Here is a 21232-nt window from a genome sequence, read left to right as displayed (position 1 = left end):
ATTGTGTTTGTCAGGACGATTTTTAATAATTTATTTTTTTGGGTGACTTTTTAAGTTAAAAGCAGAGCCAGTCAACTTAGCAGTTTGGTCGCTGTATTTAGAGGACTTTTCCAACTAACTAGTTAGTTTGAATCCGGCAAAGAAACGAACATTAAAAAAAAACATTTTCACATTGTTTTTATGTATGATAAGAGAGGATATAAAGGATGTCATGTTGTAAAGAGAAAAAAAATTCTCTCCAATGTAAGGGGGAAAAAAATCTTGTTGAGAATAATTGAATTTTCATTTCCTTTTCACAAAAAAAATGGATTAAAATTGTATTATTTTTGTGTGTGTGTGTGTGTGGGGGGGGGGGTTAAATTTTTTTTTGTAAGGCCATATCACCCAGTCCTACCACAAATTTGTGCCTTCATGCTTTTTTTGTTTTGTTTTGTTTGTTTTATATAACTGTCCCCCATCTTGTGGGCTTCGTGCGCGACAAAGCCTCCCTCTCACCGCCTCGCACCGGCTAAACAGGTTTGATTGATGTCTGCTGGAAAGTGACTCACTGCCGCTTTGAATGCTCCGCTGTGTGCAGCAAAATGGCCTTTATCGATTCGTTAAGTTTACAGGACGCATCCGTCTCCCTCCTTGACCACTGAGTGCATTTCCATATCATTTCATGCGAACTGACTTTAGCTTAGCTCTACTCATCCATTGGTCATCTGTCTGCTTGAGTCACGAAGCAAAATTTGAGTTATGCGTGAGCTTCAGCTCCGCCGTGGTAAAAAAGTGGGGAAAAAAAAGAGAAATAAAGGTACTGTAATGCCTTCGTGTGTAGGCAAGGAGAGCGACGGCCGCTGACTCCAGCTGCGGATGTCACTCACTAGGCCACGCCTCTTAAAGGCACACAAAAACTACAGCATGTGCAGTAATTATACTTTGGAAAAACAGTTTATTTCTGTACTACATTCTCATGTTCCTTTTAAACGGGGAAAATGGATTTGTTGTGAGTAAAGTTTGTTTGTTGTTTGTCGAGGCTGTTACACTTTTTGTCCCTTGCCTAATATGTTCTGCCTGGGAACACTAATAATCATAATACATAATTGCCCCCGTGTTTGGTTCTTATTTGTAGGTGTAGTTTTGAACAAGGAAGAAGGAACGAGGAAAAATGGACTCAAGCTTTCGCACTTTTTTTGTTTGACGTCTGTGCTCTCGAGCGTGTGATTGTCCTCCGGGCACATTTAAGTCCTCCGGTTGGGTAAATACAGAGCCGTCATTGCTTTTTAAATATCTTTTTGTTGTTGTCCACCTGTAGCTGAAGATGTTCCCCACGAGCACACACGCGTGAGATAAGCTCAGCGCAGATACTCTGCAGGCCTTGGCCATCTACGGCCGTGCAAACCAACCAAATTTGGACAAGGATTGCAGGCAGATAGACGTGTGCCCTGAACGTAAGGCCACTCGGTGTGTGTGTGTGTGTGTGTGTGTGTTGGCAATGACTTTGTTGCCATAGCAACCCCAGCAGAGAGAGAGAGAGAGAGAGTCCAGGCGCTGTGTTGAAGGATAGTGGCTCAGTGGGATTTTTATGAGTGCGCTGTGGTAATTGCAAGGCTAGTGATTGCAAAGCTTTGAGTTCACGTGTTTATTGTATAACCTGTATAATATCGGGGAGCGCGGTGTAAGAGCCGTTGGTACGTCGACCTCGCAGTGTTTTCGTCACTTTCTCTGGGTACGCCACACATCCCAAAAACATGAATTGAAAAAGAAGTTGTCCATAGCTGTGACTGCTTCTTTGTCAAAACGTGCTCTGACAATTGACTAGCGACTAGGGATGCGACGTTACCGCTGCCAGACCCGGTACAAGTCCGCCCGCCTACTTACATTTGACTAATTGCCGATACCGAGTAAAGACACCTGATAATGCCTTTGTCTTACCGTTGAGATAAAAAATGTTTTATTTGAATCAATTATTGTTCAGGATAAAAAGAAACCCATTCACTTTCATTCACAAAGTGTACCTGAACGCAGCTCACGTGGCTGTTAGGTGAATGCCAATGGCGGCTGCCGGCATAATTACACTAGAAACGTATGGAAAAATAACACGGAAACAAACAAAGTACAAAAAAAACGCAGGGCTGCATGGAGTAACCAACAGCACATTTTCATCTACACAGTGCACGAAAAACTGCAAATTAGTTCAGAGTGGAAAGTGTTTCCGTCTGCCAAATGTCACTTCATAAGGTGACGCAGATCACGGTAATTCACAAAAGCCGTTATGAGCATTTTACGTGACAAAATAAAAAACAGGAGCAGGATATTAACACCTAATTATCAGTTATTCCGGGCCACCAAATAAACATGACTCAGCACTTTGCTGACATGGCTCCTAGCAGAAAGGTACTAACAGGCCGCCGGTGTGGTATCGGAGCGGCCAGTATTGGAGAGTTTTTACGAGTACCGATGCTGTAAAGAGGTACATTATCAGCTGGTGACCGGTCCGCTCATGGTCTATGTGTCCTCACATCGGTTGCTGACCAGTCCAGGGTGTGCTGGACAGTAGTATAGTGATTCCCAGTCCAATTTCACTGAATTGCTCAGAAAGTTACTGATTTACGACAACAATTGCGCCGTTTTGTGAGCCTTGGCTCAATAAAGGTCGGGAAAAAAGTGGCGTAGTGTCCTGCAAAGTGACTGAAGAAGCATCTCTTTCCTGTATTCCTCCCCCCAGGCGTGCATAGACGACAACCCGGACATGGTGACGTTCCTGGTGGCGCACGGGGCCAGCATCAACCAACCCGACAACGAGGGCTGGATCCCCCTCCACGCCGCCGCGTCCTGCGGGTACCTGGGCATCGCAGAGTGAGTGGCTGTACCCGTAACAACGCAACACATCCCCTTTTTTTCTTTTGCGGCAAGCCGTACGGCATCGAGGAGATCGAGGTCACTTACTCCTTTTCAGGGAGGAGGACCGACGTTATCAGGAGGATATCGAAACAGGCTAAAGGGAGAGCTCAGTTCCCGTTTCGTGACCTGATTTACTGGAGCCGTACGGCCGGGCTGCACATTTAGCTTACGTTGTTTGGAAGCGGAGGGAGAGAAATTAATCTGCTATTCACAAGCGCTGGAGAGTGGAAACGAGAAGCGGAGCCACGAGTGAAAGCAAAAGGTCAAGTCGCTGGTCAGACTGGTGACTAATGGAGACATTGTGTCACGGAGGGAAGAAGAAGGAGGAGGCGGCCCGTTTTAGCCAGCAAACGACAACTTGGGACCACAAAGCAGCCAATGTAGAGATGCTAACCGAGAGGTCAAGGGGCAAAGTGTGGCCCGGGGGTCCATTTCGTTCTTTATTCAGATCCTTCACTTTGAGATTTCTGTCCTATTTGATGCATTAATGTTGCCATTTTAGGTTTGAGTTACATGTATTTATTTGATTTTTATCTTTTTGATCTCATGAAATAATTGAGTTGATTTACCCATCCATGAGGTTTCCCAAGGATTTGTTGCCCTCATGAATTAAATTAATTTTAAGCAAAATATTACACTTTTTATTTATTTATTTGACACTCACTCTACAAATGACCTGGCCCATCTCTCCATTTTACAAATCAAATGTGGCCTGTAAAAAGAAGTTTGAATGTCTGTGCAAATATATCATTCTCATTTTTAAATGTATAATTTTATGAATATTCAATTCTAAGTTACAAAAATATAATTCAATAAGATTGTCCAACTTTACTAATATTTTTTTATTTTATTGACAGTTTAATATGACAGGACTCTTAATATTACTAATAGTATACTATGCCCCTCCCTGTAATTTACGATCTTTATGGCACTTTTGCAGTGTATATTTACAAGGTTCAGTGTTGGCTTTTGACATGGTATGAACTCTACTGTACATTCAGTAACCTACCCTTTTGTATACTATTTAAAAGTGATTATACATCCTAATAACCAGTGAATAGACGCAAGCAGCCCCGACGGTGTCGCCAGTCCGAAAAGGGCGCACCTCTTTTTCGCCACCCTCATTCCCTCGACCGCAGGCATCGTAAGAAAACGTGTCGTCGTGTGTCGGCCGGCAGGTACCTCATCGGCCACGGGGCCAGCGTGGGCGTGGTGAACAGCGAGGGCGAGACGCCGCTGGACATCGCCGAGGAGGAGGCCATGGAGGAGCTCCTGCAGAACGAGATCAACCGGCAAGGTACGGACGCAACGAAGACGGAATGTTAATGCTATTATTTTATAGGTGGCCATTTTTAGGAGGCGGTTTGAAGGTGAAGAGTTAGCCACTTGAATGGCGCTGGTTTGTAAAAGCGGTGAGCAGATATGGATTAGGGGCCCCGTCCAGGCCCGTCACGCACGTATGAGTATGTGTTGCTCGCTTCTCATCGACTGTCGGTCACCTGCATTTTCCACCCGCTTGCAAAATAGCAACTTCTCTGAAAAGTCACATCTTTTCTAATCTTGGCCTCTGACTGTACGGTGTGGAAAGGCATCCGTGCAGGAGTTTGTTGCACAAGAACAAACCCGTCAAGCGCCACGAGAAGGAAAAATAATTTGCTGTCCAATTTGACTTCCAGTAGGTGTAGGTTGGATGTTTTTTTTTTTTTTTTTGAGAGTACAAAATCGACTCGTTCGGGACCGTAGACATACGATTTGCACATCATCGCTGTCGGCCAGAAACCCAGTATGTCCAAATGTGGTCAGTTACATTTTTGTTGTTATCAATCAGTATTATTGGTCAGTCCCCACGTCGTCTGTCTTCATTTTAAGGTGTATCATCCGTCGCTCCCCGTATGTCAGCTGCGATCTGCTCAAGTGGGTATTCTGAGCGAGCAGCGGCTGCCGTCTTTCGTTTGGAGATGCCGGACGACTCCATGGCGGGAAAGTCTCTGGTGCGCGAGTAGAAACCAGCGGCGGCGTTACGCGACAGGCTGTTTTGTAATGCGATTTTGTTGACAACTCTTGCTTCGAGATACATATTATAATGTGTATCATGCATGGACACACGACTTCTTTTTTGGTCCACTGAATTTTGGCTTCATCATTCCGGGTGCTCAGGTGGACGATGTGCTGTTTTCTTGTTTGAAAAGAAAAAAAAAAAAAAGTCAGCAGCTTTGAACTGCTGCCAATTCCTCTGCTGGCTGGCTGGCTGGCTTCTTTGTGCAGTCCTACTTAGAGGCCATTAGGCTCCCTGCTTTTTATAGACGCTGTGTAGGCAACCTCCCAAGAGATCACAGGGACAACCTACCAGGCCTGCGCAGCGCTCCGTTGCCGACCTCCACGGCAATCCTGTCTTGTATTGTTGCACACTTTGTAGCCTCAGCGTCATTCTCATGTATTGATGTCGAAAAACTGTGTTGAAGAGCTGATTAGCGTGGACCCCGATGCAACGTTTCACTTGTTGCAGGATGCTAGCATCAGAATGTTTCATGTGCAGCCTCTAGTTGGGAGGAAAGAGGAAAGGAAGGTAGGAGAGGAGAAGGAAAAAAGCAGGAAAGAAGGAAGAATCCAAGACTAAAAACGGGGGTCAGGATGGAAGAGATGCCAGGAAAAAATGTGGGAATGGAATCAAATAAAAATAAAGTGTATGGCAACTGTTGGCCTTCCCTATATTTAAGCGACTATTTGTTGATGTTTGTTGATGTTCTGAACCCTGAGGGAAGAATATCTTGGGATCCAAATAAGCGATACCTTTTTTTTCCCCCCTCAGCATTCCTTGAGAGAGCCCGATATGACAATAGGTTGGCCTCCCTCCTTTGGCTTCCTCCTCAAGTCGCTGTTTTTGTGTAGTAACACTCAGCTGACAATTCGATAGCGTTTTCCGCTGATTTAGTATAGTGAGCGGACCAGGTGTCGTGAGAGACAACGCGGGCCTGTGCGGTGTATCGCGGCGACACATTGACCCACTTAAACTGGCCGCTAACTCACCGTCACGTTGACGGAACGTGCTGCAAACCACAACACGCACCCGGAAGTTCAACACAAGCGACACAAAATTACGGCTCCCCTGTCCACCTTGTTGTTGTTGCTTCCTCACAGGCGTGGACATCGAGGCGGCCCGCAAGGAGGAGGAGCGCGTCATGCTGCGAGACGCTCGCCAGTGGGTCAACAGCGGCCAGATCCAGGACATCCGGCACGCCAAATCCGGAGGAACGGCGCTCCACGTCGCCGCCGCCAAGGGCTACGTGGAGGTTTTAAAGTAAGCGCTCGGGCCCCGACGCCCGGCTGGCTCTCTGTGGGCTGTCGATGCATGCGCGATGCCGGAGGATCGTAGCTGTCCGTCCATCTGGTCCGGGAAGCCGGCCGGGATGCTCCACTGCCACAGATATAGCCGCCATCTCCGATGGTCAGTTAATGAGACAATGCTACAAATTGGATTGCATTGCATTGCCTAGTCTTGCATTTGGCTCTTAAAACCAGTGATTCCAAACTACTTTGGCACGAGAGATCATCACGTGTGCCGTGGGAAATGATCCAATTTCCCCTAAATGATGCGGAAATTCTTTATTTACCACAAATCATTTATCTTTGTTCATTTCTCTATCAATGCCAGTGACAAATAGTGACTGGCAGAACAATTGATCGCTCTTGCACTAGATGACAGAAGTGTAACCACCCATTGCTATTCATACACACAATAATTAGTGGTTGAACCGACCAGTCGACGCATCGATTTTGCCACTCCGCAATGACCGATTAATCGCAAATCACGTGTTTGGCATTAACGTGTTACGCCTCACTGAACTCAACAGCTCGTGGCTTTACGCAGAAAGGAATTTGTTTATTTTTTTTCTTTCAGCCTTTAACTACCCCTCCTGCACGCTTTAAACACATTTGTAACCATGTTGTAATCATATTTCAACGAACACAAAAAAATGATGAATGATTATTTGTATATATATATATATATATATATATATATATATTATTATTATTTTTTTTATATTGTACAGGCTTTTAATCCAAGCAGGGTATGATGTAAATATTAAGGACTACGACGGGTGGACTCCGCTACACGCGGCGGCACACTGGGGCAAGGAGGAGGCCTGCAGGATACTGGTGGAGAACCTTTGCGACATGGACGTCATCAATAAAATGGTTTGTGGCCCAAACATTCACACCACGTTCTTCATTTACATTTTGTCAACTTGTGACTTTCCACCAGGGCCAGACGCCTTTTGACGTCTCGGACGAAGACGTTCTGGGATACTTGGAAGAGCTGCAAAAGAAACAAAATCTGGTACGAGTTACTCAAAATGCTGCTAATCTGGTGAAATGTTAAGTCTCATTTTCAGTCGTTATTGCAGCTGATAAGTGAGAAGAAGGAAGACAAGAAGTCCCCACTGATTGAAACCACCACCACGGGGGACAACAACCAATCACTGAAACCACTCAAGAGGTAATCAAAGTGAGGCGATGCCACTTATTTGTCAGGATGTGGCTCTAACGGCGCTAAAACGCCTGCGCCGCAGCAAAGAAATGCTACTGCTGGAGCCAGAGAAGAGCGCCCCGCGGATCGAGACCCTGGAGCCCGAGAAGGTGGACGAGGAGGAGGAGGAAGAGGAGGGCAAAAAGGACGAGTCCAGCTGTTCCAGCGAGGAGGAGGAGGAGGAAGATTCGGAGTCGGAGAACGAAGCGGGTACGTTTCCGTTCATCTTTGAGCTCGGGCCGGTTCGAGGTTACCGTCCGTCGGCCGAAGATCCAGCGAGCCGTGAGGAGAGGTCACTGAGGTTAATTGAAAGGGATTTCATCTGTGAAAGAAGGATGGCAAACCCGTTACAAATGGCGAGAAGTTAATGTGGGGGGGGGGGAATTGGTGGAATAAAGCAAATCGCAGGAGGGGAAAAGCAAAACCTTTTAATGTCATTATAGGGTTTGGAGATTGATTGATTGATTTTTTTCGTCACGTTTTTTTTGTTTTGTTTAGTTTTTTTATTTAGTGGCTTTGAGGAAAATCCATTTCAAATCGGAAATCAGATGGTGGGGGAAACAATCTGAAATGTTGCTTTCTCGAAGCAAAGGGGAAAAATGGATGCAAATCATATTTTGATGAAATTCAATTGCCCAGCCCTACTTTGAGCACTGATTTACGCTTGTCATAAGCTGGCTAACCGCAAGTTCTTCTTTGTAGATAAGAGCAAACCCTCGGCGTCCGTGGGCAACAGCACGACGCCCGCCCGGGCCGGCATCGCCGGGTCCTCTCCCGCCAGTCCTACCAACCAGCTGACCGGCCCCTCGTCGCCCACTAAGAAGGTACAGGATGTTAACATCTGCAGGCTAACAAGTGGAGCGTGCTCGGAAGTGCCAGGGCGTGCGTGGCATCCATTGGCCCCCGTTTGCAGCTGCTGCCCTCTGCTGGCAAAATATAACACATACAGCGATGATTATTCCTTTCTCAGTTCTAACAAGTTCTGATGATGTTTTATTGGGGTGGACTCGAGCTCGCCACGTGGTCTTGAATGAATTTGAAAGACAGATGTGTGGGAGTATTTTTTTTTCCAACAGTACTACCCTTCCATGTGCTATTTGGAACTGAAGGTTTGCTAACCAATGTGTTGGTGTACCTGCAGTGGTCTGGCAATTGGATGCTTCCTCCTCCATTATTGCAAAGGCTGCTTTTATTGTATTTGAGATGATTCACACTTGTCGGGTGCCGTTTCTTATTCTCTGCTTCTTTTTCATGCAAATCTTTTTTTTTTTTTTTGAAATCCTCCTTTGAAGCGTAGTAACCCACACATTCATCTTCGATGGATGAAAATGTCCCAATGACACAATGTTTCCAGAGTTTGGCACTTGGCAATAATGTTTGTGTGGCGTTAATAGACCTCAAACAAAAAGTCTGTCCTTGATACAAAGTGTTTCTTTTGCCGCTGCTTCAGTCTTACCCTCTTAACCTCCTCCTTGCTCTCTCTCCCCATTTGTTTTTCTCTTTCTTTCTGTCCGCGCCTACTGGCTCTGTGCCTTTGGTTGGCTTTAGTTTGATTATGTTGCCCCCCTCATGCCCGTGGCCGAGCCCGGCTGTCCCGCATTGTGGCGTCAAGGCTTGCGCAAAACTGGCATTTCTCTAGTGCCCAAAAAAGCCACGGTGAGGCCAGTTTGGTGGTGTGCACCGGAGTTTTCATTTCTCAAATGCACCTCTACTAAACACGCCCTACTTCCCCTTCTAACCATCCCGGCTGATCTGGGTTACACTGACACTCACTCATCAGACCCACTTAGATTTTCACTTTTTCTGAAATCAATGTATGCGTAATTGTGCTGTCACTTTGTGTTGTTGTGGCTTCCGTCTTGCTGGTTGGGAATATTTGTGAGCGCAATCACAATGTTGGTTTGATAGAATTGCCATGAAGCAGAGGTGGGAGACTCCGAGTCGGCAATTTTAGGGCTCGCTCGGCTAAAACTGAAAGCCTCGACTTGACTTTGACTCGAACGGTAGCTGGTCCAACATGAACTCATCTTTGTCAGTTTGTGTTTGATTGAGAAGACAAAGTAGACTGGGTTGGGACCATGAAATGAATAGTCTCCTTGCTTGCTTGAAAATCCAGTCTGGACTCCACTTGACTTGACTTGATTTTTGCCGCAGTGACTTGGGTCTTGTTTGAATCTTAAAGTTTAAGACTTGAGACTCAAGATTTGCACAGCGTCGCTGTCGGGCAGAAACCTAGTATGTCCAAATATGGTCGATTTGCATGTTTTTGGTTACAAATTAGTACTACGTTGTCTGTTGTTTTTACACTTACTTACTACCAATTTAAAGTGCTGAAAATAGCTTGAGAAGAATGAACTCTCTTGGACACTTCAACTCTCTGAGAAGTGTTGTAAAACTCCGCCTCTTCCCTCACTCTGTGGGAGCCGGGTGGCACTATGTCGCCTCAAGATTGAAAGTCTGGATGTTTTTTTGAGACAACAGGTTAGATACATTTGAGCAAGCCTGTTTTGTTAAAAATGGATAGCCATGAAGCTAAGCTTGCGTACAGACTAATTTTTGCCCATTACACTTCTCGGTCAGCTCATCGTTTTATTTATTTCATCAATCATGGTTGATAGACGTTTGAAAAATAATTTAGGAAGAAGAGGTATCCACAGTCGGTTGCGTTTGTTTGATTTCTTGAAAAGTATGGATTTTGGAGATGCGAGGATTCCACCCGACAGCGGCGGTATGTAACTTACTCCCACCTCTGCCATGAAATGAGAAGTACAATTTGTCTGGATAGATGTGATCCTCTTAACTGGCATGTCCCAAGAACCCAATTCTTAACCCGAATGACTTATTTGAGTAAATTTACCACAAAAAAAACCAAAAGGCTTCAGACTAAACATTCCATCCCGCTTCCCAGGTCGCCACCCAACCCGCCGCCAAGGTCTCGGCCAAAGTGGAGGAGGAGCGCAAGGACGAGTCGCCGGCGTCGTGGCGCCTGGGCCTGCGGAAGACGGGCAGCTACGGGGCGCTGGCGGAGATCACGGCCACCAAAGAGGCGCAACGGGAGAAGGACACCACCACGGGAGTGATGCGCTCGGCCTCCAGCCCGCGCCTCTCCTCCTCGCTGGACAACAAAGACAAAGAGAAGGTCTGCACTCGTAGGGAGCACCCCTAAAGTTTGAGCATTCGCTGAATTAAATGATCAAACGTTCTCCAGGAGAAGGACAAGGGAACTCGGCTCGCCTACGTGGCACCAACCATTCCCAGGAGACTGGCCAGTACATCGGACATCGACGAGAAGGAAAACAGGTGAGAAACCGTAGCGAAAAGGGTCAAGTCATTCATAGATGAAGCAAAAAACCAAAAGCAGGGCAGAGGGAAAAGAGGATGGTGCGTTGAGCAGCCAGGTGGGCAGAGAGAACAATGGGCACAACAGCAGTAATAGTCCCATGAGGACGACAGCGATACTGGTTTGCTCCCAGCACCGCCCATATTTTAAAATGACATTCATCTTTCATGTAATTAGGATGAATTAAGCTTAACAAAGTAAATGAAATGCATGTTCAAGATAAACGTGTTTATTTTACTCTATTATTTACTCAAGCTTGAATTGCCACTGCCGGTAAGAACGTAAGCGCGGCGTGTGCCTTGGCAGGGACTCTGCCGCGCTGATCCGTAGCGGCTCCTACACCCGGCGGCGCTGGGACGATGACCTGAAGAACAGCGAAGGAACCACCTCCACAAACAGAACCTCCAGCTACCAGCGGAGGTTAGCCGCCACCGCCACTGGCATCCCGAGACTTATAAAGCGGGAGATGCTTCTTGTTCTCTCGTGCACATTTTGCTGAGGTCATCATGTTGTCATGCTTCCGTGAAAATTGCTTTCACAAAGTCAGCCGCACGACGTATGTTGCATTCGCGTCACGTCGGGGGTTTTCATGGGTCAAATCGAGCGCTGGCTCAAAGGCATTTTATTTTTTATTTTGATGAAATCACATATTACACTCAAATACAGGAACCCTTTTCGATACTCAATTAAGTAAAAGTTATGTTCTACTGTAGTATCTGTGATTTTGAATGTGTAATGATATAAGGCGTAGGGAATGAGTGAATGAATCCAAACGCAGCCTCTTCAGCACAAAGGATTTTTGTGTGCACTTTTGAGGGAACTTTATATGTGACATGAATGCAACAAGAGTGTGTCACCCATATATGTGTTTGTCTGTTCTATATATTGTGTGTGTGTGTGTGTGTGTATATATATATTGATGTATATGTGTGTGCGCGCGTCACCACTGCTAAAATGCTTCTTCCACCCGCCTGCCAACCGCCCGCCAGCACGTCCCACACGCTAGCGCTAGGGCGGAGCGGCAGCACGCGGGACGTGCCGGCAAAGTCTTCGTCCACCTCCAGCTTGGACCCTAACACCTGTCACACTAAACCCTGGCAGCCGCCCGCCTCCCACTACCAGTCATACAGCATTTACCGCAGGTACACCCATATGCCCGCTGCTGTCGGGCCACTTCCTGTTTGTATGCTCTGAGACGTCTGCTATTAACAGCAGCCTTTTGCTTATTGTTGTTTTTCACACCTGAATACAAATAAAAAGAGCTACCCAGTTTGTGCTGAATAATGTACTTAAGCGTAGTATGGAAGTATTTGTACTTTGTTACTTCCTGCGACCAATTCAATTTTCTCCTTTACAGCCACTGACAACAAGCAAGTTTTGGTTTGTCCATCACTTTCTGCATTTTTCCACCCCGTAGCGGCTCTTTCGGCAGACGATACGACGTCTTGAGCTCCTCGACGACCGCCGCCACCCCCGCCTCCGCCGCCTCCACCTTGTCCTCCTGGTCCTCCACCACCTCAACAACAACCGCCACCACCACCTCATCGTCGGTTACCTCGCCCACCGGGCACCGCGGCCTGGGCTCCGCCTCCACCCGCGCTGGCTCCGCCGGTCTCACCAGCAGGTAAGGCGGACGTCAGCTGGTTTTCCTAAAGTTTACATATCTGCACCGCAGCCGGTTGTTTGCTTACTACAGATATTTGGTCATCTCGCTCAAATGTGTGCCTTTGCTCAATAAAGCTTGTGGTCTAACGGGCGCCCTGCCAACAGGTACTGGTCAGAGGAGAGTGCAGAGAGGGAAAAGGACAAGGAGCGGGAGTCGGCCGCGGTCATCCCCACCATAAACACTGGCTCTACCACCACCGCCATCGGCACGTCCGGCATTAACACCGCCACCACGGGCACGGGCCCCGAACGACGCAGGTAAGGAAAATCTGGTCAGAAATGAGACGAGAAATAATACACACAACCCGTGTAGACCAGTGAAAATGTATACAATTGCCTATGTTGATAGTTGAAACCCTAAATCTATCCTCAACTTTGATTCCAAAACACTTAAATTATCATTTCACACTCCTTTTCGAACATTAATGAGCCCTTGTCAAAGGTTTCGGACCCAGTGACACACAGACGCACTCCGATTACTCTGTTAATCGATTGGACAAATATTCGATAGCCCTACTTGCATCACGCTGCTTGCTGTTTGCTGTCAAGTTGGCCGTCTGTTAAGTGGTGCCGACTCCCTCTGTGCCATCTTAAGGCGTGTGGAAAGAGCACCGAAATGCACGATAGGAGCGTTTTTCAACAAAACTTTGCAAAGTGCATCAATGGAATGAGGCACCTGAGGCTCGCTCCACCTATCCTTAAATGGCGGGAGGGCCTCCTCACGTTCGCTTCCCTCAAAGCTGCCAAAATGACTTCATGGAAAATGTTTTTGCATCATCTTGTTTTTCTTTTTTTTTTTCCCACTCATTTATTTTTTTTATTTTTAGGTCATACCTGACACCCGTGCGGGACGAGGAGTCCGAGTCCCAGAGGAAAGCTCGCTCCAGACAGGCCCGCCAGTCGAGGAGGTCCACGCAGGTGTGCTAATTGAAGCCTCGCCTGAGCAAAAACATCAGAAAAAAAGCAAGCGGAAAACGAGTTATTTTTCCTCGCAGGGCGTCACTCTGACCGACCTGCAAGAGGCCGAGAAGACCATCGGCAGGAGTCGCACCCCAAAGAGCCGCGAGGAGGAGAAGCAGGACAAGGAGAAGCAGGAGGAGAAGAAGGAGTACGAATCCAAGGAGGACGACTACCGACCAAAGTATCGCAGCTTTGAAGACGTACGTTCTCCACGCGCCTTCCTATTATCCTTGCGTCACTTTCCAGCACTTAACCGGCCCGGCCTTCCTCTGGTTCCTTCCCATCAGCGCTACCGCATCTCCTCCACCACCTCGTCGTCCTCCATTCCCACGCTCAGCACCGCCTCGGCCCCGTCTTACTCCAGCACCGCGTTGACCTCCAGCTCCGGCTGCCTCAACAGGCCCAACAGCCTGACGGGCATCGCCTCCTCCTACAGCCGCTCCTCCAGGGACACCGAGAAAGGTCCGCGCACCTCTCGCGACGCCGATAGCGACTCCTTCGGGTGTCGGCGTACCTCGACGTAATCCTCTTGGGGTCGGTGCGGAACCGTGACTCGGCGACGTGTTTTTGTCAGAGCTGACGGGAAATAGCGTCGCGGTAAAGCCGTGACGCCTCTCGGGAGAATAATAGAAGGAAAACGCTCTCTGCCTTGACAAAGCCTTGCTGTGACAAAGCCGCCTCCTTCCCTCTCAAAGTCCTGATTGACTTTTTTTTGTTTACCAGTGATGCCAAAGCTCAGAATGTCACAACAGGGTTTCCCCGCTATATCGCGCGTCGTCATTCTGCTGAATCGCAGACGTTTTGTGTGGACTGTTTCTATATGCGTGTTGCGGAAACCTTTGCTATACTGCGGAAATCTGTCGTTTATCATGAGCCCTTTTTATGGGTTTTAACAGCGCAGTTTATCACGGGGATATCGTCCAGACCCCCCACCCGCAATAACCTGTGAAAATCTGCAATGTAAAGGAACCGTTTCATTAGTTTCTCGCTAGCTTTATGGCTTTCTCACACACTTTCAAGTTGAACGTTTTAAAACACGCTAATTGTCAATTGTGTATTTTCACTGCAAATGACAGAAGATGCGCTTTAAGGAAACGTCCATGTTCATTTTGGCTTCAGAAATGGACAAAAAGGAGGAGGAGAAGGAGGGCGACGACAAGTCTCAGCCTCGCTCCATCCGGGATCGCAGGCGGCCCCGCGAGAAGCGACGATCCACCGGCGTCTCTTTTTGGACCCAAGATGTAAGGCACCAACACGCTGCCCTTGAATCTGTGATGTAGCGAGTTCCTTAGGGTCCTTACGTGTGCTGTCATCATCGTCACGGCAGGGGGATGACAACGACCCTGACCGACAGTCCGACTCGGAGGAGGGCAGCATCAAGGGAGAGGTGCAGGTAACTGACACAAAATGGCCCACGGGACATTTGACATCCAGCGAGACCTTTTTTTTGGGGGGGGAGGGGGGGGGGTGAATGTCAGGACCCTGGCTTTTTGGATATTCGCCCTCAGCCTTTGACTTGAGATTGACCCCACACAGACACTTCCTGTCATTGTCAAAGGCAATTGTTTTTTTTTTAAGAGCAAGTGGGCACTGAAAGGAAAGGAAAGGAAGTCTGGTTACAAATAATTGGCAAAAACACACATGGAACACTGAAGGATCCACGGGCGCCAACTTCAGTGTTCCATTTTTGGAAAACGACGAGCGATCTTCCTATTGTGTAACATGCGCTTTCTCGTCTTTCCTCGCAGGTGGACCGGTTGTCCAGGTGAGTTTAGCGCCTCTCGTCCCGTTGACGCGAGCGAGCCTCGCCCGCCTTTTAACGTCCGCCCGCGTTGCAGGAACGACGGAGGCAGCGCGGCGTCCTCCCTGGACCGCAACGACTCGCTGCTCGGCTACGGCGAGAGTCGGAGGACTTACTCCAGCCGGCTGGACAGAGACGACACCACCGACTACAAGAAGGTAGACTAAATCCCGTCCGGCGTGCGCGTTTGTGTTACGGATGGCTTCTCGTTCTATTTTGCCTCTCAGCTCTACGAGCAGATCTTAGCTGAGAACGAGAAGCTGAAGGCGCAGTTACGCGACACGGACCTGGAGCTGGCCGACTTGAAGCTGCAACTGGAGAAGGCCACGCAGGTACTTCCTCCTCGTGAAAATCCTTCGCCGTGGCTGACCTCATCCCTCCCGTTTGTGTGTTTGCAGAGGCAGGAACGCTACGCCGACAGGTCGCAGCTTGAGATGGAGAAAAGGGTAATTGGACGAGCCGTCGCCGCTGAAACACACTAATTCAATTCACAAACTATTAATCACCATATTCCATGCAACGTTGAATATAGATAATACCCTCAGCGTATTCAATTGCATCTTAAATGTATAAAGGCTCAAAATAGCTGTTAGCTAGATAAATTTAGCTTTACTATTTAAAAGAGAAATAAGATGAAAGGTCTAGTAGGCAGTAGTTATTCACGCTGAGGGAAATTAAATATTAAATGAAAAGCAATATTATATTTATGGGACTTGGTTCGTTATTTTTCAGTTTGTGTATTTTAATGTCATACAGTATTTACACAATTTATTATATTTCAGATGTTTACTTGCTGAATTGTATTTCTTTATTTTTAAACTTTAAACACATTTTAATGTGATACGGTATATACACCAAGTTATATTGATGAGATCACAAATTTGTACTTGTTAACTTCCAATATAAAATGTTATTTCATACACCAAACTATCAATCAAATACACACATCAACTTAAATTCAATAAACAGAGTAGGAAAAGTTGGACTCATGTTATGGTTTAACAGTCACAGTGGTTTAATAAAATAACAATTTTCCAAACAAAAAAATGCAAACGAGATCAATTTTTGACTGCTTTATTCAAACACAAACAGAAAAAAACGAAACAAATGTATGACAGAGCAAGAATCATTCAGCGGAGTTGAAATGTTCCTCCTCCTCTTTTTGAATCAGAATAAAGATGCTTCTGATTCAAAAAGAGGAGGAGGAAGTCGGTCTCCCTTAGTCTCTGAATAGTTTGATTGACAACAAGTTTGAAATGAAAACTTTACCAAAAAGGAAGAATCGGATTCAAAGGTCCGATGACATAATCTCACTATTTGACACCTTATTTTTTGAATATATCTCAAGGTAACGAGCAGGCCTCAGTATCATCTGGGCGCTGGTATGAATTCATGAATTGAAGCCGACTTGACCTTTTGCTGCAGTCGCTCGTAGCCGCACGCCACCGCCTCCTTTCTTCTTCTCAAGCCACCGAGCCCGCGTGTGCTCCCCACTTGTCCAGATGTCTTCTGTAGATATATATCCATATCCAGTATATGCGCGCGTGCATGTGTTTTGTTCATGTTGCTGAGGTGACCTCATTCTCACAGACGGGAACAATGAGCTCGGCCACGTGTGGATCACAGAGTGTGTTGATGGCTGACGCTTGTAGATGCCTCACGTGTGCGTTAGTGTGCGCGCGCGCGCATCATGTGGCACCGCACGCTTTGCCGCCATCGCAATGCAAAAAAAAAAAAAAAAAAACACATTTTTCTCGTTTTTGTCGTCCACTCAACAGGAAAGACGAGCTCTCGAAAGGAAAATTTCTGAGATGGAGGAGGAACTCAAGGTATAAACACGCGCTCACACTTTGCACTTGCACATTGCATGCTAACGACAGCAGCTAGCGCTAATATAATCTGGCCCGCAGAGAATTTGTTTCCCCTAAAATTGGTTCCTTAAAATGAATTGATTTATTTTTGATGAAATTCGTTTCATAAAATGACTTATTGATTCATTGTAAATGATTAAACTAAAAAAAAATGTTAAATTTGCCGAAATACATGTTTCATTGTATTCATTTATCTCTTGAATAATTGAATAAAAAAATAGTAGTAAATTTGAGTTTCAGCTTTCGACTCGAAGTGGCCATTGTCAGTCCAGCTAATCGACACAGTGCACTGTGCCTAGCTCCGCCCACGGAAGGTTGCCAAAAGTGCTGCGGCACCTTCAAGGTGGAAACGGGACTCGGTCCCGGACGTGGTTCTGTCACCAGCCACCGGGGGGCCACGTAGAGCGCTATCTTTGTCAAACACATTTCGAATTTCTCCTCGACTTCCTCGAAGGAAAAATATGATCATGTCAAATCTGGTGTTGTTGAAGTGAGTCCACACGGGTCCAAAATCTGTCCTCCATTTTCTAACAATCTGCCTCTTCTGTCTGCTTGTCTCCTCCTGTCGCTTCCTTCTTCTATTCATGTGTCGCTCCCTCCTCTCTTCTCCAACACATTTCTTGTTGTTGTTTTTTTGTGCGGCTGCTCTGTGTGGCTCCCCCCTGCAGAACCTCCCGCAGGTAAAGCAGGTTCAGGCTCTGCGTCAGGTTAAGGAGCGGCTGCAGGCCGAGAACCGGGCGCTGGCCCGCGTGGTGGCGAAGCTCTCGCGGGCCGCCCGCAGCCAGCCGCCCGCCGTCGACCTCTAAAAGCCGGCGACACTTCCTCCTCCCCCCTCCTCCCCCGTGCCCCCCTCCCCCCAATCATCCCTCTGCTCACGCCCCGCCCACAGGTGCCCGACTGGTTTTCACCTCCCTGCAGTTGTTTTTCTTGAGGAGGGGGTCTTTTGCTTGGAACGAGGGCGGGGCGATTGATTTTGAGTTTAGTTGTACGGATTTAAAAAAATACAAAATAAAACAAAATAAACAAACATTTTATTGCTACAACTCAATTCTAAAAATGTTAGATGGCTGCAGTCCTAAACGACACAAACCAGGAAATTTGTAATTCCGGATCATTTTTATACTTTTGGCCGATGGGGCCGTTTTTCCAAGAGGGAAGCCCTTGCTTTCCTTATCTGGAAACTATTTATAGAAAACAAAAAAAACCATTTCTTTCTATGGAAGTTCTTGCAAATGAATGAATGAATGAATTATTATTTCATCTGGAGAAATAAAACAAATCCCAGAAAGTGGGGGGAGGCAGAAATCCGTTTTGAATAACGTCATTGTTGTGAAATGTTTGTGTTAACGCAACGCCCCCGCCCTCGTTTGGACGCTTTCCTTTGGCGTGCGCGGCCCGACGAGCGCGCAAAGGAAAGCGGGCCTCGCTGGTTTGTAGTTGACCGTCTTTGGCTTGCATGACCCCCGTCAAGCTCCTTTTTCAAACGACAAATCCCATATTTTGCCCGTTTGTGTGTTCATCTGCAGTTCAGGCGGATTTGACCAAAAGTGCCACTGCAAACATCAAACCGATCAAATACGGCACTCGATTGACGAAAGTATTGGACCACCCGCTCCGGGAAGTCGTGTAGGGTCCGGGAACCTTTCGGATGACGTTTATCTGATTGACTGGCTTCTCGGTGCACACCAAATGCTGCAAATGGGATCACAGGAACCTTTCAGTTCCACGAACCGCTGCACATTTTGACAGGAACTTGACACCAGAACGAGTTACTTATAAAAGACCGACTTGTATTTCTTTGGAACATGAAAACAATTATCTGAATTGAATTCTGGGGTACTTTATTGGGTCTCAAAGAAGCCCCAGGAACTTTTGGAACCAAATTTAGTTCCGGTTAAGGTCTTCCAAAAGTTCTGAGTTCCTTGGCTACAGTCCCTGTTGGAGGAGAGGGATACCGTGGTCCAAATTGACCGATCACGTCCCGGTCGAGTTGATTGGATGGCGTGACGTGTCCCGATACTTTTGTCCATGTAGTGTCACGTGATCCAGTGCAGTGCAGAGTGATGGTGTCGGCCATTTTTTTTCTTTTCTTTTCTTTTTCTTTTTTTTTTTTTTCTTTGCAGTGTTTCACAATTGCCGCGTCGTCCATCTTGAGTTGGGTCCGAGTTGCGGTGTGGGTCGGATCTTGTGTGCATGCATGGCTGTTTCGTTATTCTTAATGTTTTTTTTTGTTTTGTTTTTTTACTTTCCTGTGAGCGTCAGTTTTGGCGCCGCCCTGTGGTTCCAACGTGTCTAAGCGCCTCTTTCGTTGTGGTTCCCACGCAGACGCTCCCCGACTTGAAAGCGGACAACCAGAGGCTAAAGGACGAGAACGGCGCGCTCATCCGAGTCATTAGCAAGCTTTCCAAGTAGAGCAGACCTTCGAGACCACCACCCACCACCCACCCGCCTGTCTATCTAGCCCCCTCTGCCAGTGACTAATGGAATTGCATCGCAAGAGACATCAGAGACTCCTTTTTTGTTTTTTTCCCATCCCCTCCGTTTACAAACCCGACGTCTATTTAACCAGTAAGCCTTAGTTGTACATAAAGAAGACTGCTCGTGAGGAACAATTATGATTATTATTATTATTAATATTATTATTACAACAACAACACCTGATTTTACTTGTGCCACGCCGCCTTTTATTTCCTCCTGTTGTAAGTGTGCTGTGCCCCTTTCTCCCTTCCTCCTGAGAAGTGCCACTTCTTTTTTTTTTTTTTTTTTTTTTTTTTAAATAAATCCTCACACATGCACTCACTCACTCGCACACATGCACACACAATAACACCCCCTCCCTGTTCGTTTGACTTCCGAGAGGGAAAAGAAACAGAAAAGAAAAAAAAAAAAACGAGGCGGATCAGGTGGAATTTAAGCTTTCACTGAATGTGCAATATGCATTATTATTTTTGTTATTTTTTTTATGCTTTATGACACCACTTGGTTTGTCGGATGTGTCACTCTTCTCTCACTTTCTCCCCCTGTTTTTTTTGTTTGTTTTTGGCATGTAGTGTTAGTTGGTTTATACTCTATTTGTCACCTTGTTTTAGCAGGTACTGATTGAAGCTGTGTAAACACAGACACACACATGTGTGTGTATATATATATATATATATATATATATATATATATATATATATGTATATGTGTGTGTGTGTATATACATAAGGCTGTATGTTTTTGTTTGAGCAGCACATGCTGAGTCTGTTACTATTAAAAGTATACAATTCCACACAGGACAAGCAGGTGTCTTTTTATTAATTTTTTTTTTTTTATTAGAGTCAAAACGTGTTTCAGGTTTCAAAGCGGGACGGCTGACAGTTTCTATTGGTTTTTCCCCCTCCCCCTTCAAAGAAAGAAAGAGAGAGAGAAACTGCTTGACTGCATTTCACTTTCTTTGTGTTCACTAACTTGGATGAGTGCTGTTCTGTTCTTTTTTTATTTTATTTTATTTTTTTTTATATATAAAAGCTGTAGTACTATAGCCAACGAATCTTAGCCTCCATTTTATGAAAAGTCTACGTGCACTGTCGACGCCGCGAGTCCAAAACACGCCGTTGAAATATTCCACGCCAACTTTTACGCATTTCAGTGGCCTTTTTATTATTAAGCTTATTTTAGTCAAAAAGAAGAAGAAGAAAAAAGGAAGTCCATCCAAATAGACTGATGATGAGGATAATGACCATCTGGTTAAGTTTTATTTTTATTTTATTTTTCTTTCTCATAAAATAGGTGTGTGGCTTAATACATACAAGCTGTGCTGTGACTACCAACCACTGAAGAGTTCATTAAAAATAAACTTGTACATTGTAAAGTTCACACGTCTCACTCATTTTTACCGAACACGTTAAAATATACTTTAAAAAGACCTGTTTCCAAGCAACATTAAAATATGAACAGCATAACTCCATTACAATTTGTTTTTTCTTCTATTAAATGTAAAAGAATATTTAGAAAATACTCAGCGTGCATGAGATTTTTCACATTTTTTAAGATGCTTTATTTTGATACATAGGCCCTCTATTACTTACCCATGCAGTACACAATTACGCCAACAGATGGAGACATTTCACCAGATGACAATTGATTCTTATTTTTTCACGATTAATTAGCTGATTTATGTTCGCCAATGTGACGTAATT

The 21232-nt window shown here is 46.0% G+C and overlaps 1 protein-coding gene across 5 annotated transcripts in view; it reads left to right on the top strand.

Moving 5' to 3' along the window:
* Positions 1-20907, top strand: part of ppp1r12a (protein phosphatase 1, regulatory subunit 12A) — a 30061-nt gene extending 9154 nt beyond the window's left edge. Inside the window, exons 2-27 of one of the 5 annotated variants that reach the window (XM_061667645.1) lie at positions 2711-2841; positions 4065-4183; positions 6025-6184; positions 6939-7083; positions 7151-7225; positions 7293-7384; positions 7458-7624; positions 8117-8238; positions 10323-10553; positions 10623-10714; positions 11061-11174; positions 11744-11896; positions 12172-12378; positions 12525-12677; positions 13247-13337; positions 13415-13579; positions 13667-13841; positions 14499-14620; positions 14707-14772; positions 15128-15144; positions 15218-15338; positions 15408-15512; positions 15579-15626; positions 16529-16562; positions 16959-17009; positions 19377-19466. In XM_061667645.1, the coding sequence (XP_061523629.1) occupies positions 2711-2841; positions 4065-4183; positions 6025-6184; positions 6939-7083; positions 7151-7225; positions 7293-7384; positions 7458-7624; positions 8117-8238; positions 10323-10553; positions 10623-10714; positions 11061-11174; positions 11744-11896; positions 12172-12378; positions 12525-12677; positions 13247-13337; positions 13415-13579; positions 13667-13841; positions 14499-14620; positions 14707-14772; positions 15128-15144; positions 15218-15338; positions 15408-15512; positions 15579-15626; positions 16529-16562; positions 16959-16990 (2937 nt within the window). In that variant the 3' untranslated portion in view covers positions 16991-17009; positions 19377-19466. Of the gene's footprint in view, positions 1-2710; positions 2842-4064; positions 4184-6024; positions 6185-6938; positions 7084-7150; positions 7226-7292; positions 7385-7457; positions 7625-8116; positions 8239-10322; positions 10554-10622; positions 10715-11060; positions 11175-11743; positions 11897-12171; positions 12379-12524; positions 12678-13246; positions 13338-13414; positions 13580-13666; positions 13842-14498; positions 14621-14706; positions 14773-15127; positions 15145-15217; positions 15339-15407; positions 15513-15578; positions 15627-16528; positions 16563-16958; positions 17010-17719; positions 19146-19376 lie in introns of those variants that run through there. The other 4 variants (XM_061667646.1, XM_061667644.1, XM_061667643.1 and 1 more) reach the window with 4 other exon arrangements.
* The last annotated feature ends 325 nt before the right edge of the window (positions 20908-21232 follow it).

This window comes from Phycodurus eques, chromosome 22, assembly GCF_024500275.1.
Source record: "Phycodurus eques isolate BA_2022a chromosome 22, UOR_Pequ_1.1, whole genome shotgun sequence".
NCBI classification, from domain to species: Eukaryota; Metazoa; Chordata; class Actinopteri; order Syngnathiformes; family Syngnathidae; genus Phycodurus; species Phycodurus eques.
Note: the sequence above shows the minus strand (reverse complement) of the source record. Positions and strands in the feature narration are given on the sequence as shown.